The sequence below is a fragment of the Agelaius phoeniceus genome, chromosome 28 (assembly GCF_051311805.1).
Source record: "Agelaius phoeniceus isolate bAgePho1 chromosome 28, bAgePho1.hap1, whole genome shotgun sequence".
Taxonomy (NCBI): domain Eukaryota; kingdom Metazoa; phylum Chordata; class Aves; order Passeriformes; family Icteridae; genus Agelaius; species Agelaius phoeniceus.
Genome location: NC_135292.1, coordinates 5736259 through 5753572, shown reverse-complemented (window position 1 = coordinate 5753572; position 17314 = coordinate 5736259). Strand labels below are relative to the sequence as shown.

The 17314-nt window shown below is 54.9% G+C and overlaps 2 protein-coding genes across 2 annotated transcripts in view; one reads left to right on the top strand and one right to left on the bottom strand.

Annotated features, from left to right (window-relative positions):
• LOC129126583 (uncharacterized) overlaps positions 1 to 17314 on the bottom strand; it is a 311266-nt gene that overhangs the window by 218556 nt on the left and 75396 nt on the right. Inside the window, exon 4 of the mRNA XM_077191255.1 lies at positions 461 to 634. Within this exon, the coding sequence (XP_077047370.1) occupies positions 461 to 634 (174 nt within the window). The remainder of the gene's footprint in view (positions 1 to 460; positions 635 to 17314) is intronic.
• Positions 3223 to 4543, top strand: LOC143696094 (uncharacterized). The gene has a single exon (XM_077191301.1). The coding sequence runs from the start codon at positions 3234 to 3236 to the stop codon at positions 4224 to 4226; it is 993 nt and encodes a 330-aa protein (XP_077047416.1). The 5' UTR covers positions 3223 to 3233; the 3' UTR covers positions 4227 to 4543.

The following is a 17314-nucleotide window of genomic DNA, read 5'->3' as shown; positions in this document are numbered from 1 at the left end:
TTTCAGTGGGATTTGAGTAGTTTTTGAGGTGAAAGATCGATCCCTCTTCACTTTTGGACTGCAAAGAGATGGAAAAGACAAGAAAATTAAGGCCAAACCAAAAGAATAAGAAGCCAGGTGTGTTCCCAACATGGATCACAGGGACTGTGAGTGACCAGGGCTGTGCCCAAAGTGCCTCCTCCAGTGGGGGATGGAGCTGCAGCAGCGCACGAAGCTCTTCCCGCACTCGGGGCACTCGCAGGGCTTCCCTTACCCGTGCCTCTGTTGGTGTCGGGTCAAGTGAGAGCTGCAGGAGAAGCTCTTCCCACACTGGGGACACTCGTAGGGCCTCTCCCCAGTGTGGATGCACCGGTGGGTGACGAGGGTGGAGTTCTTCTTGAATCCCTTCCTGCAGTCAGGGCAGAAGAAGGGCCTCTCCTCTGTGTGACTGAGATTGTGCAGGAGGAGATGGGAATTGAACCGAAATCTATTCCCACACTCGGAACACTCGTAAGGCCTCTCCCTAGTGTGGATCTTTCGGTGCCTGATCAGGGTGTCATGGTCCCTAAAGCTCTTCCCACACTCCCCACACGCGTAGGGTCGTTCCCCAGTGTGGGTTCTCTGGTGGCTGATCAGGCTGGAGCTCTGCATGAAGCTCTGTCCACACTCCCAACACTCGTAGGGCCTCTCCCCAGTGTGGGTGAAAGAGAGCAACTGGAACCATGTGGAGCACAACTGGTTCAGACTGGCAGGGACTGGGAGCACACTGGGGCCATATTTGGATCATACTGGGAGGGACTGGACTAATACTGGGAGGATCTGAGAGGGACTGGGAGCACACCCTGCACATCATCCCCCAGACTGGGCCTGACTGGGAGCAACTGGGAGCACGCTGGCAGCAAATGGCATCATACTGGGACTGACTGGGCTGATCTAGGGAGCAACTGGAACCATGCTGGAGGCAGCTGGGACCATACTGGGAGAGATTGGAAGCAACTGGGATTATACTGGGACCACACTGGGAGGGCTGGCATGTGACTGGGATCAAACTGGAGCTTACTGGGATCATATTGGGGTTGAAAGGGAGCGACTGGGATCACACTTTGGGCTACTGGGAGCAGCTGAGGGAAACTGGGATGATGCTGCAAGCAAACTGGAGGAACTGGGAAGCACTGGATGCATGCTGGGGGCAACTGGGATATACTGGGCATGACTGGGGGATCATACTGGGATAACTGACACCTTACTGGGGCCACTGGCAGTGCCTGGAAATGACTGCAGACATGCTGGGGGCAACTGGGATATACTGGGAGTGTCTGGAACCATCCTGGGGGGACTGGAACCACACTGGGAACAACTGGGACCATGCTGGGGAGAACTGGGACCACACTGGGGGCAACTGGGAGGGAGTGGGATCATGCTGGGAGGGACTGGGATCATATGGGGAGGGACTGGGACTAGAGCAGGGGCACCTGGGTTCAACTGGGACCATCCTGGGAGTGTCTGTAACCATAGGGGAGTGATGGAAGCACACTGGGAACAGCTGGGCCCATGCTGGGAGCAACTGGGATCCCACTGGGGGCACTGGCATCAGACTGGGAGTGACTGGGAGCAACTGGGATTAGACTGCAAGGGACTGGGATCATACTGGGAGTGGCTACACTCATACTGGGATTATACAGTATGATGCCATTTGCTGCCAGCGTGCTCCCAGTTGCTCCCAGTCAGGCCCAGTATGGGGGATGATGTGCAGGGTGTGCTCCCAGTCCCTCTCAGATCCTCCCAGTATTAGTCCAGTCCCTCCCAGTATGATCCAAATATGGCCCCAGTGTGCTCCCAGTCCCTGCCAGTATGAACCAGTTGTGCTCCACATGGTTCCAGTTTCTCTCTTTCACTCTCACTTTTGTTCCAGTCACTCCCAGTATCCCCCAGTGTAGCCCAGTTCCCTCCAGCATCTTTGCAGTTCCTTCCAGTATGATCCCATTTGCTCCCAAGCACTGCCAGTCAGCCTCAGTGTAGTGGCACTCACTGCCAGAATGATCCCAGTCAGCTCCAGCATGATCCCGTTCATCCCAGTATAAGCCCAGCAGTTTCCAGTCACCCCCAGCGTGCAGCCAGTCACTCCCAGTTGCTCCTGGCATGATCCCAGTTGTTCACAGCTGTTCCCAGTCACCCTCAGCATAATCCCAGTCACCCTCTGTACGATCCCAGTGCAGCCCAGTCCCTGGCAGTGCTGCCACTGCTGGGATCCCCCAGGCCTGTGTGCGTTTCCCCCTTGCGGATGTGCCGAGAGGAGCCCCAAGGGCTGGCAGTGGCCAGGCAGGGTCCCCAGCAAGGCCCAGTTTGGATGTGCAGCCCCCAGTTTGCCCAGTTTGCCTCTCCTTTGGCCCGGGCCGGGTTCCCCCCGCCCGCAGCGGCTGGGAGCAGCCGAGAGCCCCGCGCTGCCCATGCCGACCTGGCCCGGCTCCATGGCCGCTGCTGCCGCGGGCTGCGAGGGCTGCGGGAACGGGGCACCGAGGGTGTGGCTGCTGCTGGGGGAGGAGGAGGAGGGAGGGAAGGGCAGGGATGGAGGGGGAGGAGGAGGAGAAGGAATGGAAGGGGAGGGATAGAAGATGAGAAGGAGGTGGGGAAAACAGAGAGGAGCGTGAGGAAGAGGAAGAGGAGGGACAAAGGCAGATCAAGGCTGAGCTCAGGGAGCCACGCGGTCTCGAGCCCTGCCTGAATTTGCAGCCCCCACCTGTGGGATCATCGCCCCCCCCCCCCACCATGGCGCAGGTAAGTGGGCAGGGGGAGCCCGGCCCGGATATCCCGGGGGGTCCCTGGGTTGGGTTTTTGGGGGGATGTTTGGAGAATGAAGAAGTCCAAGGCTGAGCGGAAAAGGCCCCTCGGGGAGACATCGGGGGGGTGGCGGTGGCGGCTGCCGGCAGAGGCAGCCTGGAGGAGCAGAGCCCTGTGTCCCCCAGGAGGCCAAAGTGGGGAGGCCAGAGAGGGGGGAGCGCCGCCATTGGCGGGAGCCTCAAGAGCCTGGAGAGGGGCAGGGGGGACTCCTTGGAGCCTCTGCAGCCCAGAGCAGAGAATGAGGGGAGAAGGGAGCCCGGGAGCCCAAAGAGCCCCGGCATCCCGAAATGGGGAGAGCCAAGAGGGGGCAGTGCGTCCCCAGAGACGGCCTGGGGGGATCTCGTTGCCCTTGCCTGTGGCACGGAGGCAAATCCCATGCTGTCCTTGTCCTTCCTCGCCCAGAGCAGGAGCTGAGCATGGAGAGCAGGGAGGACAAATGCCCGCGGCAGAACCTGGTGGCAGAGGCCGTTTTGAGCGGCTCCACGGGGCAGGAAGCCAACGGGGAGGAAAAGGCCCGGAGATGCCGCACGAGGAGGGGCTGCAAACGCAGATGGCGGGGATGTGAGGGGGAAAGAGCCAGCCTGGGCCGGGAAGGCGGCCGGAGATGGAGTCAGAGCTCGGAGCTGGTGCTCCATGAGCAGCTCCATGATGGGGAGAAGCCCCACACGTGCGTGGAGTGTGGGAAGAGCTTCAGGTGGAACTCCGAGCTGATCAGGCACCAGAGGATCCACACTGGGGAACGGCCCTACGAGTGTGGGGAGTGTGGGAAGAGCTTCAGCTGGAGCTCCAGCCTGATCAGGCACCAGAGGACCCACACGGGGGAGAGGCCCTATGAGTGCTCCAAGTGTGGGAAGAGGTTTCAGACCAGCTCCAGTCTCCTCCAGCACTATCAGAGTCACACAGAGGAGAGGCCCTTCCAATGCCCCGACTGTGGGAAGGGATTCAAGCGCAACTCTGACCTCGTCAAGCACCGGCGCATCCACACTGGGGAACGGCCCTACGAGTGTGGGCAGTGTGGGAAGAGTTTCAGGGGGAGCTCTGACCTGATCAAACACCAAAGGATCCACACAGGGGAGAAGCCCTACGAGTGTGAAGAATGTGGGAGGAGCTTCAGCTGCAGCTCCAACCTGATCGTCCACCAAAAGATCCACACTGGGGAGAGGCCCTACGAGTGTTCTGAGTGTGGGAAGGGGTTTCAAATCAGGTCCCATCTCCTCCGGCACTATCAGAGTCACACAGAGGAGAGGCCCTTCCAATGCCCCGACTGCGGGAAGGGATTCAAGCTCAACTCCCACCTCGTCCTTCACCAGCGCATCCACACCGGGGAGAGGCCCTACGAGTGTCCCCAGTGTGGGAAGAGCTTCTCCAGGAGCTCTCACTTGACCCAACACCAACGGAGGCACCGGTAAGGGAAGCCCTGCGAGTGCCCCGAGTGCGGGAAGAGCTTCGTGCGCTGCTGCAGCTCCATCCCCCACTGGAGGAGGCACTTTGGGCACAGCCCTGGTCACTCACATTCCCTGTGATCCATGTTGGGAACACACCTGGCTGCTTCTCCTTTTGGTTTGGCCTGAATTTTTTTCCCTTCTCCATCTCTTAGCAGTTCAAAAGCCAAGAGGGATTCATCTGTCACTTCAAAACCACTCAAATCTCACTGAAAACAAATGAATTTTAACCCAAAAGGGCTCAATTCCACCTCAAATTCCTTGTTCCCTCCTCAAAAAAACTCAATCCCATGGCAAACTCACTCCATTCCACAGCCACCAGGTCGAGATGGGGTTGGAAGCAGACTGGGAGAAGTGCGATCATGTGGAACGGTGGGATGGGGATTGTGTGGGCCTGGCTGTGTGGGATGTATTTGATAGCAAATAAAAATTTCTGAGTTACTGATTTCTGTCCCATTCATTTTCAGGCAATTTTGTTTGTGGTGTCACCTTGTCAGCTGAATTAATTCCCATAAGAATCCCTTCTTTAGAATCATCTAACCCAAGCAATCCAAAAAACCAGTATCCAAATAAAACCACCCCCCTGCGTTTAATTTTTTTAATTGTAATTTAATTGTTTTAGAGTATTTAGGGGTGTTATAAATTATTTGGTTAAAAGGTATGAGAAATTATCATTGTGTTTGGTTTTGTGTTTAGTATATTTGTAATATGAATTGTTTAACTAAGGTGTGTTAGATTGCATGTTTGTTTTTTAGATATTTTTTATCTCAAGTATATTAGCCATCGAGTTAAAACTTTCAAAAGGTATTTCTTGATATATAATTTGTTTATTTATATGCATTGGTAATATTATAGTAATAGTTGTTGGTTTGGTTTGACTCATTGTTGGAGTATTGTAAAGAAGAGTTTAGATTTTCATATTTTATTTTTATTATAATTTATTTAATTTCAATTATTATTTCTTTGTTTATAATTTTATTGCAATTTGTTGAGGGGAAAGGAAGGAAGTTCAAGGGCAGGAACATTTTTTCCTGGCTGGGAACTGGAATTCCAGACCCAGGGAGTGTGTGCCGGACCCCACAGACTGGGATCAAAGATGGGCTGGGATCAAATACGGACTGGGATCAAATATGGGCTGGGATCAAATATGGGCTGGGATCAAATATGGGCTGGGATCACATGGATGGGGATCCTGTGGATCAGAACCCTCCAGACCAGGATAGCCTGAAGTGGGATCAAATATGGACTGGGACTGTATGGACTGGGATCCCAGGGACTGGGACCATATGGATCAGGACCACACAGACTGGGATCAAATATGGGCTGGGACTGTTTTTTAAAGTAACTTTGTTCTATAGTTTTTATTTCTGTTGTTAATTAAGCTCAGTGAAATAGCTGCTTGTGTTAAACTGCCTGCTTGGATGGGATAACATCCAATGCACACAGGATGAGGACACCTGTACAGATCTGCCAACTATCAGCACTCCCTGTCTGAAGGCAGAGTGCACCAAGGCCCAAAACCTGGAGGTGATAAAGAGAAGGAGCCAAAACCACAGCCAAGAAACACACATGCTCTGAAAAGGCAGACCCAAGGAGGGGCCGTGTAAAATCATTCCTGGAATATGTAAAGTAGTTTATGGATATGCATGAGGGTCTATGAATATGCACCAGGCTGATGTAAGGGGAAAGGTATTTCAGGGCGATGCAGATTCCTTGGTTGTGGTTTTAGTCCATTTTTATCACCTCCAGTTTTTGGGCTTTGGTCTACTCTGACTCTGAGAAATTGAGGTTTTGGGATTTTTAGTATGTTGTGGATGGAAGCAAAATGGAAGGCACAGTGTTTTGTCCTGGGTTTCTTCTTCATGCTTCTTCCTTCTTCTTCATGGGTTTGGGTGGCTTTTTGTAATTGGGCAGAAATTCCACATTGCAGGCTCTTTGGGATCAGTTATTGGGTTAAAAGGGAAAATAATCTAGGTGTCAGTTCCTAATTGGATAGTTTAGTCTTAAAAGACCTTGGAACAAGAGATTGTGGGCCATTTTGTGCCTTCTACTGAAAAGCTGCTGAACTCCCAGTAATGAGGCTGTTTTACTGATAAGAAATAATAAACACTTGAGTCTGAACATGAATTACTGTCTCAAGTGCCTTCAATGCAGAGCCAGTGAAACCAACAAGTGGTACCCCACAGCTTGAGGTAGTGCCAAGGCAGAACTTGTTCATGCTCTTTTCCCCTGGTGATTTTCTACTCCCGTCCAGACTCTGATAGCAAAGCCGAGCTGGTGACAAAAGATTGACCTTGGCATCCTGGGGCACTTTCTGGGTGGGTGTTTGAATCTGCTTTTCCAGGCCTCGGGCTGAGCAGGGTGAGGCCGAGGCCTGGGCCCCTCCAGGCGGCGCCGGGAGCGCCCGGGGCAGCGGCGAGGGGCGGCCCTGAGGGGCGGCACAGGGGGCATTTCCCCCGAGCGGGCGGGCGGGCGGGCGGCGGGGAAAGGCGCCCTGGGCACAAGGGCAGGCACAAGGGCCCCGGCTCTCTGCAGTGCGGGCGGCCCAGCGCCGATCGCTGCTCCCGGAGCCGCTGCCAGGGCCGGGTCTCCTCCCCGCCGCTGACCCTGCACCTGCAGCGCTGCCTCCGCCTCTGCCGGGCTCCCCGGCACGGACGGCAAGGACGTGGACACGCTGCAGCAGGGGCCCAGCAGGGACACCCAGATGGTGCCGGGGCTGCAGCTCCTCTCCTGCAAGGAAAGGCTGACACAGCTCGGCTTCTTCAGCCTGGGAAAGAGACCCAGCCTCGATCCAGCTGTGGCCTTCCAGTACCTGAGGGCAACACACAAGAAAGCTGGACAGGGACTTTGTACGGGGGCAGGCAAGGACAGGAGAAGGGAGCATGGATCCAAATGGAGAGAGATTAGGTTTAGGTAAGGGATTGAGAAAAAAGGCTCTCCTGGAACAGGTTGCCCAGAGAAGGTGGGCATGTCCCGTCCCTGACAGTGTTCAAAGCCAGGCTGCATGGAGCTCTAGACAAGCCGGTCCAGTGCAAGGGGTCCCCAGCCACAGCAGGGGGGTTGCAGCCATGGGATTTTCCAGATCCCTTCCAAGCCAAACCATGCCACGACTCCATGATTCTGGGATACTTCCCCTCCTCATCCTCTGGCAGAAAAAGAAACTTGGCCCCAAGTTCCACACTACAGACCATGTCTTTTGGCAGCCTGCAACTGTGTCAACAGAGGATGAAAAGAGATGACATTACTGACACAATTTCCCTTTTCTACTTAAAAAGTAAATGCTCTGCTCCTGTCCACTCTGGCAAAATTGTCAGAAGACGCAATTGTTCCCCATGAAATGCTTGGTCGCGTGCAAAGAAGAAAGAAGCCACAAGCCAACAGTCTTCGTTATTGCTACATTGTTTTCTTTGGTTACTTCTCTAATAGGAATGACTTTGGTGTGTGATTTGTTTGTTTCTCTCTTTCGTTCCTTGGGGCGCGCGGCGGCTCCTCCGTTGGGTTCGCGGGGGCAACGGAGGAACGGCCGCGAGCTCCGGCGGCTCCGCAGCAGCACCAGCAGCGCTTCTCTCGATCGGTTTTCCACTCGACTTTTCACTCGCTCCGCATCCCCTTCTCCCTCTCACACTCACTCTACTCCCGTCCCGTGCCGTGCCGTCCGTGTTCCGCCTCTCCCAGCCCGGCTGATGCCGCGTCCCGCAAGGCGCCCCTCGGCGGGGCCGCCCCGTGCCCGCCCCTGCCCGGCCCGCCGTGGTTCCGCCTCGGCCGGGCTCTCTCCGTCCTGGCTGTGGCGCCGCTGGAAGAGCCGCTCGCTCTGGTGCTGGCGGAGCAGCGCGGGCTTTTGGCTGCGCCTGGTGCGGGCTCTGGCCCAGCCCCGGCCGAGGCCCCGGCCCCGAACGAAGCCCCTGCCGCGGTTCCGCCCGCAGCCGCCCCGCTGCCGCCCGGCTCCCGCCCCGTGGCCCAGAGCGTGGCCGGCAGCTGCCCCGCTCCGAGCTCCGCCGCTCGCCAGCTCGGCCGCCGGCCCCGAGCCGCCGCAGCCCGGGGCGGCTCGGCAAGCAGCAGCGCGCCGGGCGGGCGGGTGCCCCGGGCAGAAGAGCGGCAGCGCGGTGCTGCCCGCACGGGCGGAGAGGCCTCCCCTGGAGCAGCTCTAGCGGCAGGGCCCGCTGCTGGGCAGCGGCGGCTGCGGCAGCGTTTACTCCGGTCCCCGCCTCGCCGACGGCGCCCCGGGAAGAGACGGGGCCGGCTCGGAGGGCGGCCAGCGGGCGACGGGCGATGAGCTCAGCCCGCCGCTGGCCTTGGCTCGCAGGCGGCCATCAAGCGAGTGTCCGGGAGCGCATCTCGGAGTGGGCGCGGCTGGGGAGTGAGCGGGGCCAGCGGGAGGAGCCGGCGGGGCGTGCCGGGCGGGGCTGAGGCGAGGCCCGGCAGGGCGGCAGCCGGAACGCTGCGAGGGCAGCGAGCGTGGAGTGAGCGGGGGCCGCGCAGCGCCCCGGGCCGGGCCATGGCGAGCCGCGGCGGGGCCGGGCAGGGGCTGCCCAAGGCGCGGTGCAGCATCGGCTCCGCTGACGGCATCGCGGTCCCCCCGCAGCGCAAGGGCGCCCTTGTGCCCCTGGAGCTGGCGCTGCTGTGGAAGGTGTCGCGGCCTGGCTTCCTCAGCGTCGTGCAGCTCCTGGACTGGTTCAAGGTGCCCGAGGGCTTCGCGCTGCTCATGGAGCGTCCGCAGCGCTGTCAGCACCTCTGGTACTTCCTGCACGAGCGGCGGTTCCTGACGGAGCCCGTGGGGCGGGGGCTGTTCCACCAGGTGCTGGAGGCCATGGGGCACTGCAGCAGCCGCGGCGTCCTGCACCCCCACATCAAGGCCGAGAACGTCCTCGTAAACCTGGCCATGGGCGAGGCGAAGCTCATCGACTTCGGCTGCGGCACAATCCTCCAGGACACGTTCTACAACCGGATGTCAGGTGAGCCCAAAGCCGGGGCCCAGCCGGGCAGTGGAGTTCCCCCCTTGGCTGGCAGAGGGAGAAGAGGGAGGGAAGGAAGGAGGGAAGGAAGGAGGGGGAATCCATCTTCAGCCAGCTGCAGCCAAGTTGCTTTATGGCAGGGCAGGGGCTGGCTGTTGTGGAACGGGAGCTGGCTGGGAGGGAGGGAGCAGCATGGGCCTGATGAGCTGCGCCCGTGTCCCATAGGAACGCCGGAGTACAGCCCACCGGAGTGGATCCTCTTTGGCTGCTACCATGGCCAGCCAGCCACCATCTGGTCCCTGGGCATCCTGCTCTATGAGCTGCTCTGTGGGCACCTTCCTTTCCACAGCAACGAGGACATCGTCCGGAGCCAGCTCTTCTTCCTGCCCCGGGTGTCTCAAGGTGGGGATGCGCCTTCAGGTCACGAGGGGAAGAACGGGGTTGGGAGGGGCGGCTGGCACATAAGCGTCCTGCTCTTGCAGCTGGTGAGGAGGTGGATCTCCTGGGCTTAGCTGGAGGAGGTGGCACCTGTGCCTCTGTGCTGGTGTCCTCCGCAAGAGAGGATTGATAGGAAGCTTTTGGCTGCAGCTCTGAGCACTCCTGGTGTGGCCTGGGCACTGTGGAATGTGGGAGAGCATGGACAGGAGCCTTGTCCCGCTGAGCTTTGTAGACGGCTGGCTGAGAAAGGTCACGTCAACATAATACCCCTGGTTAAGCAAGAAGGAGACAAGTCTAGAAGTCAGCAGTCAGTGTCCATATAAGGCAAGGACATTATGCCCTTGATGCAACAACAGGATAGGGAAGAGGCTCTTTTGCCAAAAATATGAAGAATAGTTTCAACAGAATAACCACAAGAATGCAGAAGGAGGCGTAGTTGGCCGATAAGTAACTAACCAATAATGAGCGCTCCTTTGCAATATGTATGAGCTTTATTAACACCAATATAAATATGTGTGACTCTCAATAAAGTTCGAGACTTGCTGATCAGTCATATTGCATGCCACATTTCTCCTGCCGATCCAACACAAACCCAAACTCCAGCCCTGGGATACTCTATAAAAGCCCCACAGCCCTGCCTTTGCCCTGTCTTTCGGGGGTCAGAAATGGACTCTGGAGCTTTCTGAAACCCAGACCCGTCTCGTTTGTTCCTGGCACCGGCAGCTGCAGCCTCCCTGGACACCATGAACTCTGGAGAATGGGGGCAGCCAGTGGGGACAGGTCCTGGACTGCAAGATAAGTGTGTGTTCTGTTTGCCATCTGTCAGTGGTGGGGCAGTTATCTTCTGTTCATTGGGCAGTTTCTCTCTTCCACAACCAATCCTCCCTGTGGGGAGGTGTGTTCCATTAATAGGCCATTAATTATTAATTATTAATCTTCTGGTAATGTGCCACTGAGTGTCACTGCATGGCTGATTAAATGACATCATCCCATTGGGAGATGCTCCGCCCAGGGGGAGGAGCCAAGCATTCCTACCTGGATAGAATCTGAGATTTGGAACACTGTAGGCAGCCTTTTCCTCCTGGATTCCCAGAGGAGCAGCTGTCTTTCTTCTCCACGGGATTCCCAGAGGATCAGCCTTTTCCAACTGGATTCCCAGAGGAAGGAAGATTCCCAGGCCCATCTACAGCAGCCCTGGACCTTCAGAGGAAAACTCCACCCTTCTCCAGGATCCCTGCTCCAACAGAGCCACACCTGGCACTGCAGGAGGGCTGCAGCCACCACTGAATGGGACTGCTGCCAGCACCCTGACCCACAGGGTGTCAGGCCCTGTTCTGACTCTGTCAGTGGGGTTTTTTTCGTTTGTACTACTGCATTTATATTTTTATTTTTTCCTAAAAAAGAACTGTTATTCCTATTCCCATATCTTTGCCTGAAAGCTCCCTAATTTCAAAATTATAACAATTCAGAGGGAGGGTTTACATTTTCCACTCCAGGGGAGGCTCCTGCCTTCCTTAGCAGACACCTGGCTTTTCAAACCAAGACAATAACAAAGTTACTTGAACACCACAGATAGAAAATCCATTTTAATCTCTGCAAAAAGCCAATATTATGTGTCCATAACAATAAACCTCTTGCTGAGTGATGGTAGATGTCAAAGTAACTTTGCTATAAAGATATAGTTTTTATTTCTGTTGTTAATTAAGCTCAGTGAAAAGGCTGCTTGTGTTAAACTGCCTGCTTGGATGGGATAACATCCAATGCACCCAGGATGAGGACACCTGTACAGATCTGCCAACTATCAGCACTCCCTGTCTGAAGTGAGCTACACTTTGGGAACATCTCATGTTTCATGCATGCAGTGGGTGACAAGATGATTTAAAATGCTAATGAAATAAACAACAAAGATTTAAAAATGCTCATAAAATAAACAAGAAAGGTCATTTTTGTTCCTCAAAATAACAACAACAACAACAAGAAGTTCTGGTTTAATGAAAGGTGGAATCCATTGCTCTTAAGAGCAAAGATTCATAGCTGGAATAAAGAGTGTTCAGCCCAGCTGTTTCTACTATGAGGCCGTATTTCATCCCCCCTGAAAGTCCTTCATGTTTGCACAGAAAACTGTCCCTGCACAGCCCAGTAAATTCCATCACTTCAGCTGGCCAAACAACCACTGTGGTCAAGTGGGGTCTGAGCAGCTTCCAGGATCCCAAGCAGCTTCAGAAGCTTCATTTTACACCTCCTCTTCTCCCAGTGAATACCCAGCACCACCATCACTGTGGACCCATAGCTATGGATCACTGGCCTGGCCAGCACAGGGCTAATGTTTGCATCAGCCAGGAGGAGCTGCTCTGCCTGCCTGTCTGTCTCAGCCTCAGCCCTGAGACCCCAAATGCCTCCATTCTGGCCCAATCCTTCCTGGTGCTGAGCATAAGAACTCGTGCAGACAAGAGCAGGGAGGGAATCTCCCCAGCCGTTTATCACCTCAGCAACAAGACCTTGGTACCAGGCTGTTATCTGTAGCAGAAAGCAGCAGCAGGAAGGAGGCACCAGATCACCAGCCCCAGGCCATGGCCCTGGTGCTGTCCTTACCAGTGATCAGTGTCTGCAGCTCTCCAGGAGCTCAGGGAGCAGGGATGCTCCTCACCATCTCATCTTACCCATGCACCCAAAGCCACGGCCAGCTGTGTGCTCCTGCCCACCAGCACATGCCAAGGCACAGCGTGGGATTCTTGGGGAGGTGTCCTCTGCAGGGCCAGGAGCTGGACTTGGTGATCCTTGGGGGTCCTTTCCAGCCCAGGATATTTTGTGATTCTAAGGCTTTGGCCAGCCCAGGTTTCAGCCACCTCCCTGATCCAGGTGGGATTGACCCCAAACCAGATCCTGCCTCTGTCTACCCTCCAGTGCAAGGAACATGTTGCATCTACCCCAGCTCTGCTGCTTGTGTCTGATGGATCATGCCGACCTTTTCATCATATTTCTTCGAGTATTATAAAACATTATCTGACAAAAAGCAAAAGAAACAAACAAAACAAAACAAACCCAAAAAACAAACCAAAGAGTCAACAAACTAGCCCAAACTAAATCATTTTGGGTAATGATGGCCTTTTGTTCCAGTTTATCCTGCACCAAACTCCACAGATGCTAACTCTGAACATTTCCCAGACCTTCACAGTAGAGCTTGGAACTGTCTCTCTGATTTCTTGGTTGTTTCATGACACATGCATTTCTCCTATATAATCCCAGTGTTTTGCTTAGAAGCCATATTATAACTGGGAATCAATCTTCTTCATTTGAACATCTAGGACAGCTTCACACATCATTTCACCACTAACTAGGATAGACTCAGCCTTTCAGATCTTTCAGGTTTCAAGCCTGGCTGTGTTGTTTCAGTTCTTTGCCTCTGCTTGTGTTTTGTGGAAAAAAAAAAAAAATTAAATAACCAGACTTTGGGACTTTCTGTTGCGGCTTGAAGAAGAACACAGGTTGTTTCATCGCTGTTGTGAGACATGTGTTACCCGGCTCATTAATTCACAACAGTTCTTGTTTTCTCTGCCTTTTTCACGCTGATGTGATACATTTGTGAAGTCCAGGGTTGTACTGCAAGTGATAATGCTGCAGTAAAGTCTGATAAACTGAGATTCCGACAAAAAAGTGTGAAAAATGTAATCTCTAAAGTTCTGAAAGCTCACATGTGACAAAACCCATAAATCACCCCAGAAGCAGTCATTATGGTGAGTTACTAACGTGATTATGCAGCTGCATTTGTCATCATTTCCCATTACGTAGAGAATAAACCTGTCAGGCTGATTTATGGCAGAGGGCTCCACAAGATGGGAACTGGCACCTGTACTGTTCTGTGGGAAACGATGAGAAATGCTGTGTCTGCTCAAGTGCTGAATGGAAAAGGAAGGAGGGGAGATAACTGTTCTTTGAAGGCACTGATTCAGGGACAAAGGCTTCAGAGAGGAGTCATGCTTACACCCATGGGATGGCAGGAAGAGTATCCACCAACCTGTCCCAACAGCAGCAGCAGCATCAGAATGCGTTCTCCACAGGTGGAGGGAAGAGAGGAGAGAGGAGGTCTTTTGAGGGGACCAAAGTCAGTCATGGAGAAATCCTAGAATCCTGGAATGGTTCGGGTCACAAGGAATCTGAAAAACCGTCTTGTTCTAACCCCTGCTGTGGGCCGTGACAAACTGAACAGCTGAATGCCTGGCTACTCAGGGGATACTCAAGGTTTTGGATTCCATGCCTGTGCATCTACCGTGGAGCAGCTGGGTCTGCTGGGAGCAGATGGCATCCACCTGAGCTCAGAGCAGGCCAAAAGATGGGCAGATGTGGGACTGAGCAGGTCGAGGGACATCCCTGCACAGCAGCGCTCTGACAAGAGCAGCAGTGGCCTCCTCTCAGTGCCCTTCCCCGAGCAGCAGCCGCTGAACACCATGGTGGCTACACAGATGCTTTTGGCTCTGCAATCCCTTTGTGCTCAAAGGCCACGCTGGGCATTTCAGCTGGGCTGGAAGGTCTGGCTGGGCAGGGAACGGGCAAGAGGCACTGCTGGTGTGAGCTCCATGTGCTCACTGGGGACACAAGGAAGATTCTGTTCATCCAAAGAAAAACACAAGCAGCCAGTCCCTGCTAACACAGCAGTGCGACTCTGTCCAGAGCAGCTCAAACTCTCTGCCAGAACCATCTCCCTGCACCTTCTTGATCTGAAGGGGACTAGAAGTGGTTTCACTGCAGTTCTTTATTTCTGCTGTCTGATAATGGGAAGGTTTCACAGAAGTCTTGGATGGACTGGATCAGGGAATAGTCAAGCAAGAAAAACTGAGCAACCATCACCCAACCCCACTCACAGAAGAACAAGTCCCATTAGAAAAAGCACCTCAGGTGTTTTCATAGTTGATAATATGTATCCTACTCAACATTATTGATTACAATCTTTTCCCTTTGGAAACTTATCAGTGGGGACTTCTGCCTGCTTTGAGAGGGAACCCCTGGGGCCCATCCCCTCCCAGAGGGGCTGCACTTGCTGCCTGCCGGGGCTTTCATTGCTGGGCCCACTGGGAGCCCCTGAGCTGGGCTGGGCACCAAGGGCAGGGCTGGCCCGGCTGTGATGCCTCTGGCCCCTGTGACACCAGGGGCAGCGTGTCACAATGGGGGCAGCTGGAAAAGGCCCCCGCAGGTAACGCTGGCCCAGCACAGCCTGGGCAAGCGGTGAGTGCGCACGTGGCGGGGCTGGGCCGGGCCAGGGCCGGGCCACAAGTGCCGCACCCGGGCCTGCATTGTCCCCCTGCACCCAGGGCCAGCCCCTGGGGCCGGCGCCTTGGCCGGGGCACGGGGCTGCTGCTGCTGGCCCACTGGCACAGGCCCTGCTGCCTGCCAGCTGCCCGGGGCCCTCTGCTTCTGCCCTCACAGCCCTGCGCCTCCGGGCCTCACTTCAGCCCCCACAAGCTCCCTTGGCAGCCCCAGTGAAAGCCTTGTCTCTCTCCTCCTGCAGACCATGGCGCACAGAGCAGTCCTGGCTGGGCTTGTGCTGCTCCTCTTCCTGTTCCCACTTTCCATGGTGGACAGATTTCACGGGGATGGGCAGCCCCGTGCAGAGGAGATGAAAGCGGCCCCCCCAGAGCCAGCTGAGCCTGGCTGGGGACCCTGGCTCCTGGCTGCCTTGCGCTACCTGCACCAGCTCTGGCAAATTGCTCAGCCGCTGCTCCTGCTTTTGGGCTGGTGGCTCAGGCGCAGAAGGGCAGCCACGAGGCAGAGAGCAGCGGCCCAGAGAGCTGAGGAAAAGGCCAGAAGGAGGAAGGTGGAAAGCGAGCGGAGAAGGCGGCTCCTTAGGAAGAGATTCAAAGACATGGAGCAAATGCGCCGGGCCACAAAAGAAATAGCAAATGGCCAGGCTGATTGGAATGAATAGGGATACAAACAGGATGCTGAAGGTAGGCAGGGCAGGCTCTTGGAGGAGCACAGGCAGTGGCTGTGTGAAGAAAAGCTTCCTGCTGGAGATGCTCTCTGGGCCGGCCAAGGCGAGCCGCACATCTTTGTGAGCAGCCGGCGCACAGAGCTGCGCTTGCTGCCCAGCACAGCCCTGCTCCGGGGCACAGGCTCCGGGCTCCTGACACACCCTGCCCCTCTGCCCTCTCTCTCCTCACGGGATCTGTAGTAACTGCATCTATTTTAACCCTTTCCCATACAGAGGCTTTGCATCTGCTCGGAGGAAAGCACCATCTGAAGGCATCGGGCCAATGTTTGGAGATTGATTCAAATTCTTAAATAGTTTTGAGATATTTAAAATGTTTTCTTTAAAAATAGTTGTCTTTAGCAACATTTTCAAAACTTTTTATTAATATACTGTAGAATAATACTCTTTTAAGATAACATAAATATTTTAATAATAAGTAGGAATTAAATAAATGCACTTTTCCTTATATTACAGAGAACTTATAATTCACCAAAGTTACCAAGAATTTTTACAGTTAACCAAAACTGAAGTATACTTTATTTCTATTTAAAACAGCAAATGTTGCTTGATCTTCATGATCCAATAATTATTTTGTGTCTTGTTTAATATTCATATATACAGTACATCGACTGTCGCTACGAATGCCTATAATCACAACTGGTTAATTTAAATTTCACTCTCTGCCCTCCTGTCTCGGGAGGGTGACTTCCCTCAGGCAGCTGCAGTCCCTGTCAAGATGCAATAAAGGCAATGCCTGAACAAACGCTGAGTCTGTGAGTGTCCATGCTGGACTCAGGTGTCAGCTGTGGGGAATTCCTGACACAGGGGCACCACAGCAGCCCTTGGCCATGCAGAGGCTCCTTTCCTCCCCTGCAGCAGCTGCTCCTTTGGTGCTGTGATCCAGCCTCTGCTCTGCGCGATGCCAAATGCAAGAAAACCAGGAGTGCCACCACTCAGACTGTCACTCGGGTCCCTGCAGAGCTCAGGAGCCACCATGGCTGTGTAGGTGTGGAACCTGCAGTGGGCCATGACAGCAGGGACAGCAGGGACAGCAGGGACAGGGGGACACAGCACAGCAATCACAGCCCAGCTGCCCTGGGACAGGCCCGGCAGGCGGACAGGACACGGGGCAGGCAGGAGTCCCCATCCTCTCTGTGCCCTCCTGAGCACAGGCACATAAGGGACAGGGGCAATGGGGACACAGCCGGCCCCTCTCCTCTGGGAATATCCCACCTGCCCAGGGGCCCTGACAGAACGCAGGGGCTGAGGCTCTGCAAGGGGAACCCAAGGGTGAGCAGGAGGACCTCCAAGTTACATCTGCCCACATTCTGCATGCAAACTGCTGCGTGGAGGAGAAAACCAGAGGGGCCTTGCCACAGCAGATCCCATCTGAGGGAAGGTGTTCTCTATTCCTGCACACGGGTGCCCCGTGCAACATGGAGCACATGAATGCACTTTGACACCAGATTCTCACCCCTGCTCGAGCGCTCTGGCACAGCAGGAGCAGCCATTCCCTAATAACACACGGGTTTGCAACTCTTGTGCAAAGCAACACAAATTGTCTCTCTCCTCCTGCAGACCATGGTGTCCAAATCAGTCCCTGCCCTGCTGGTGCTGCTCCTCTTCCACTTCCCACGGCCCGTGGTGATCAGTTGGGATGAGGATGCAGAGCTGGGCAAAGAGGGCCTGGAGCAGGCTAC

Bases quoted from the DNA above. Each gene is read 5' to 3' on its own strand.
- LOC143696094 (XM_077191301.1), top strand. From the start codon at position 3,234: ATGGAGAGCAGGGAGGACAAATGCCCGCGGCAGAACCTGGTGGCAGAG.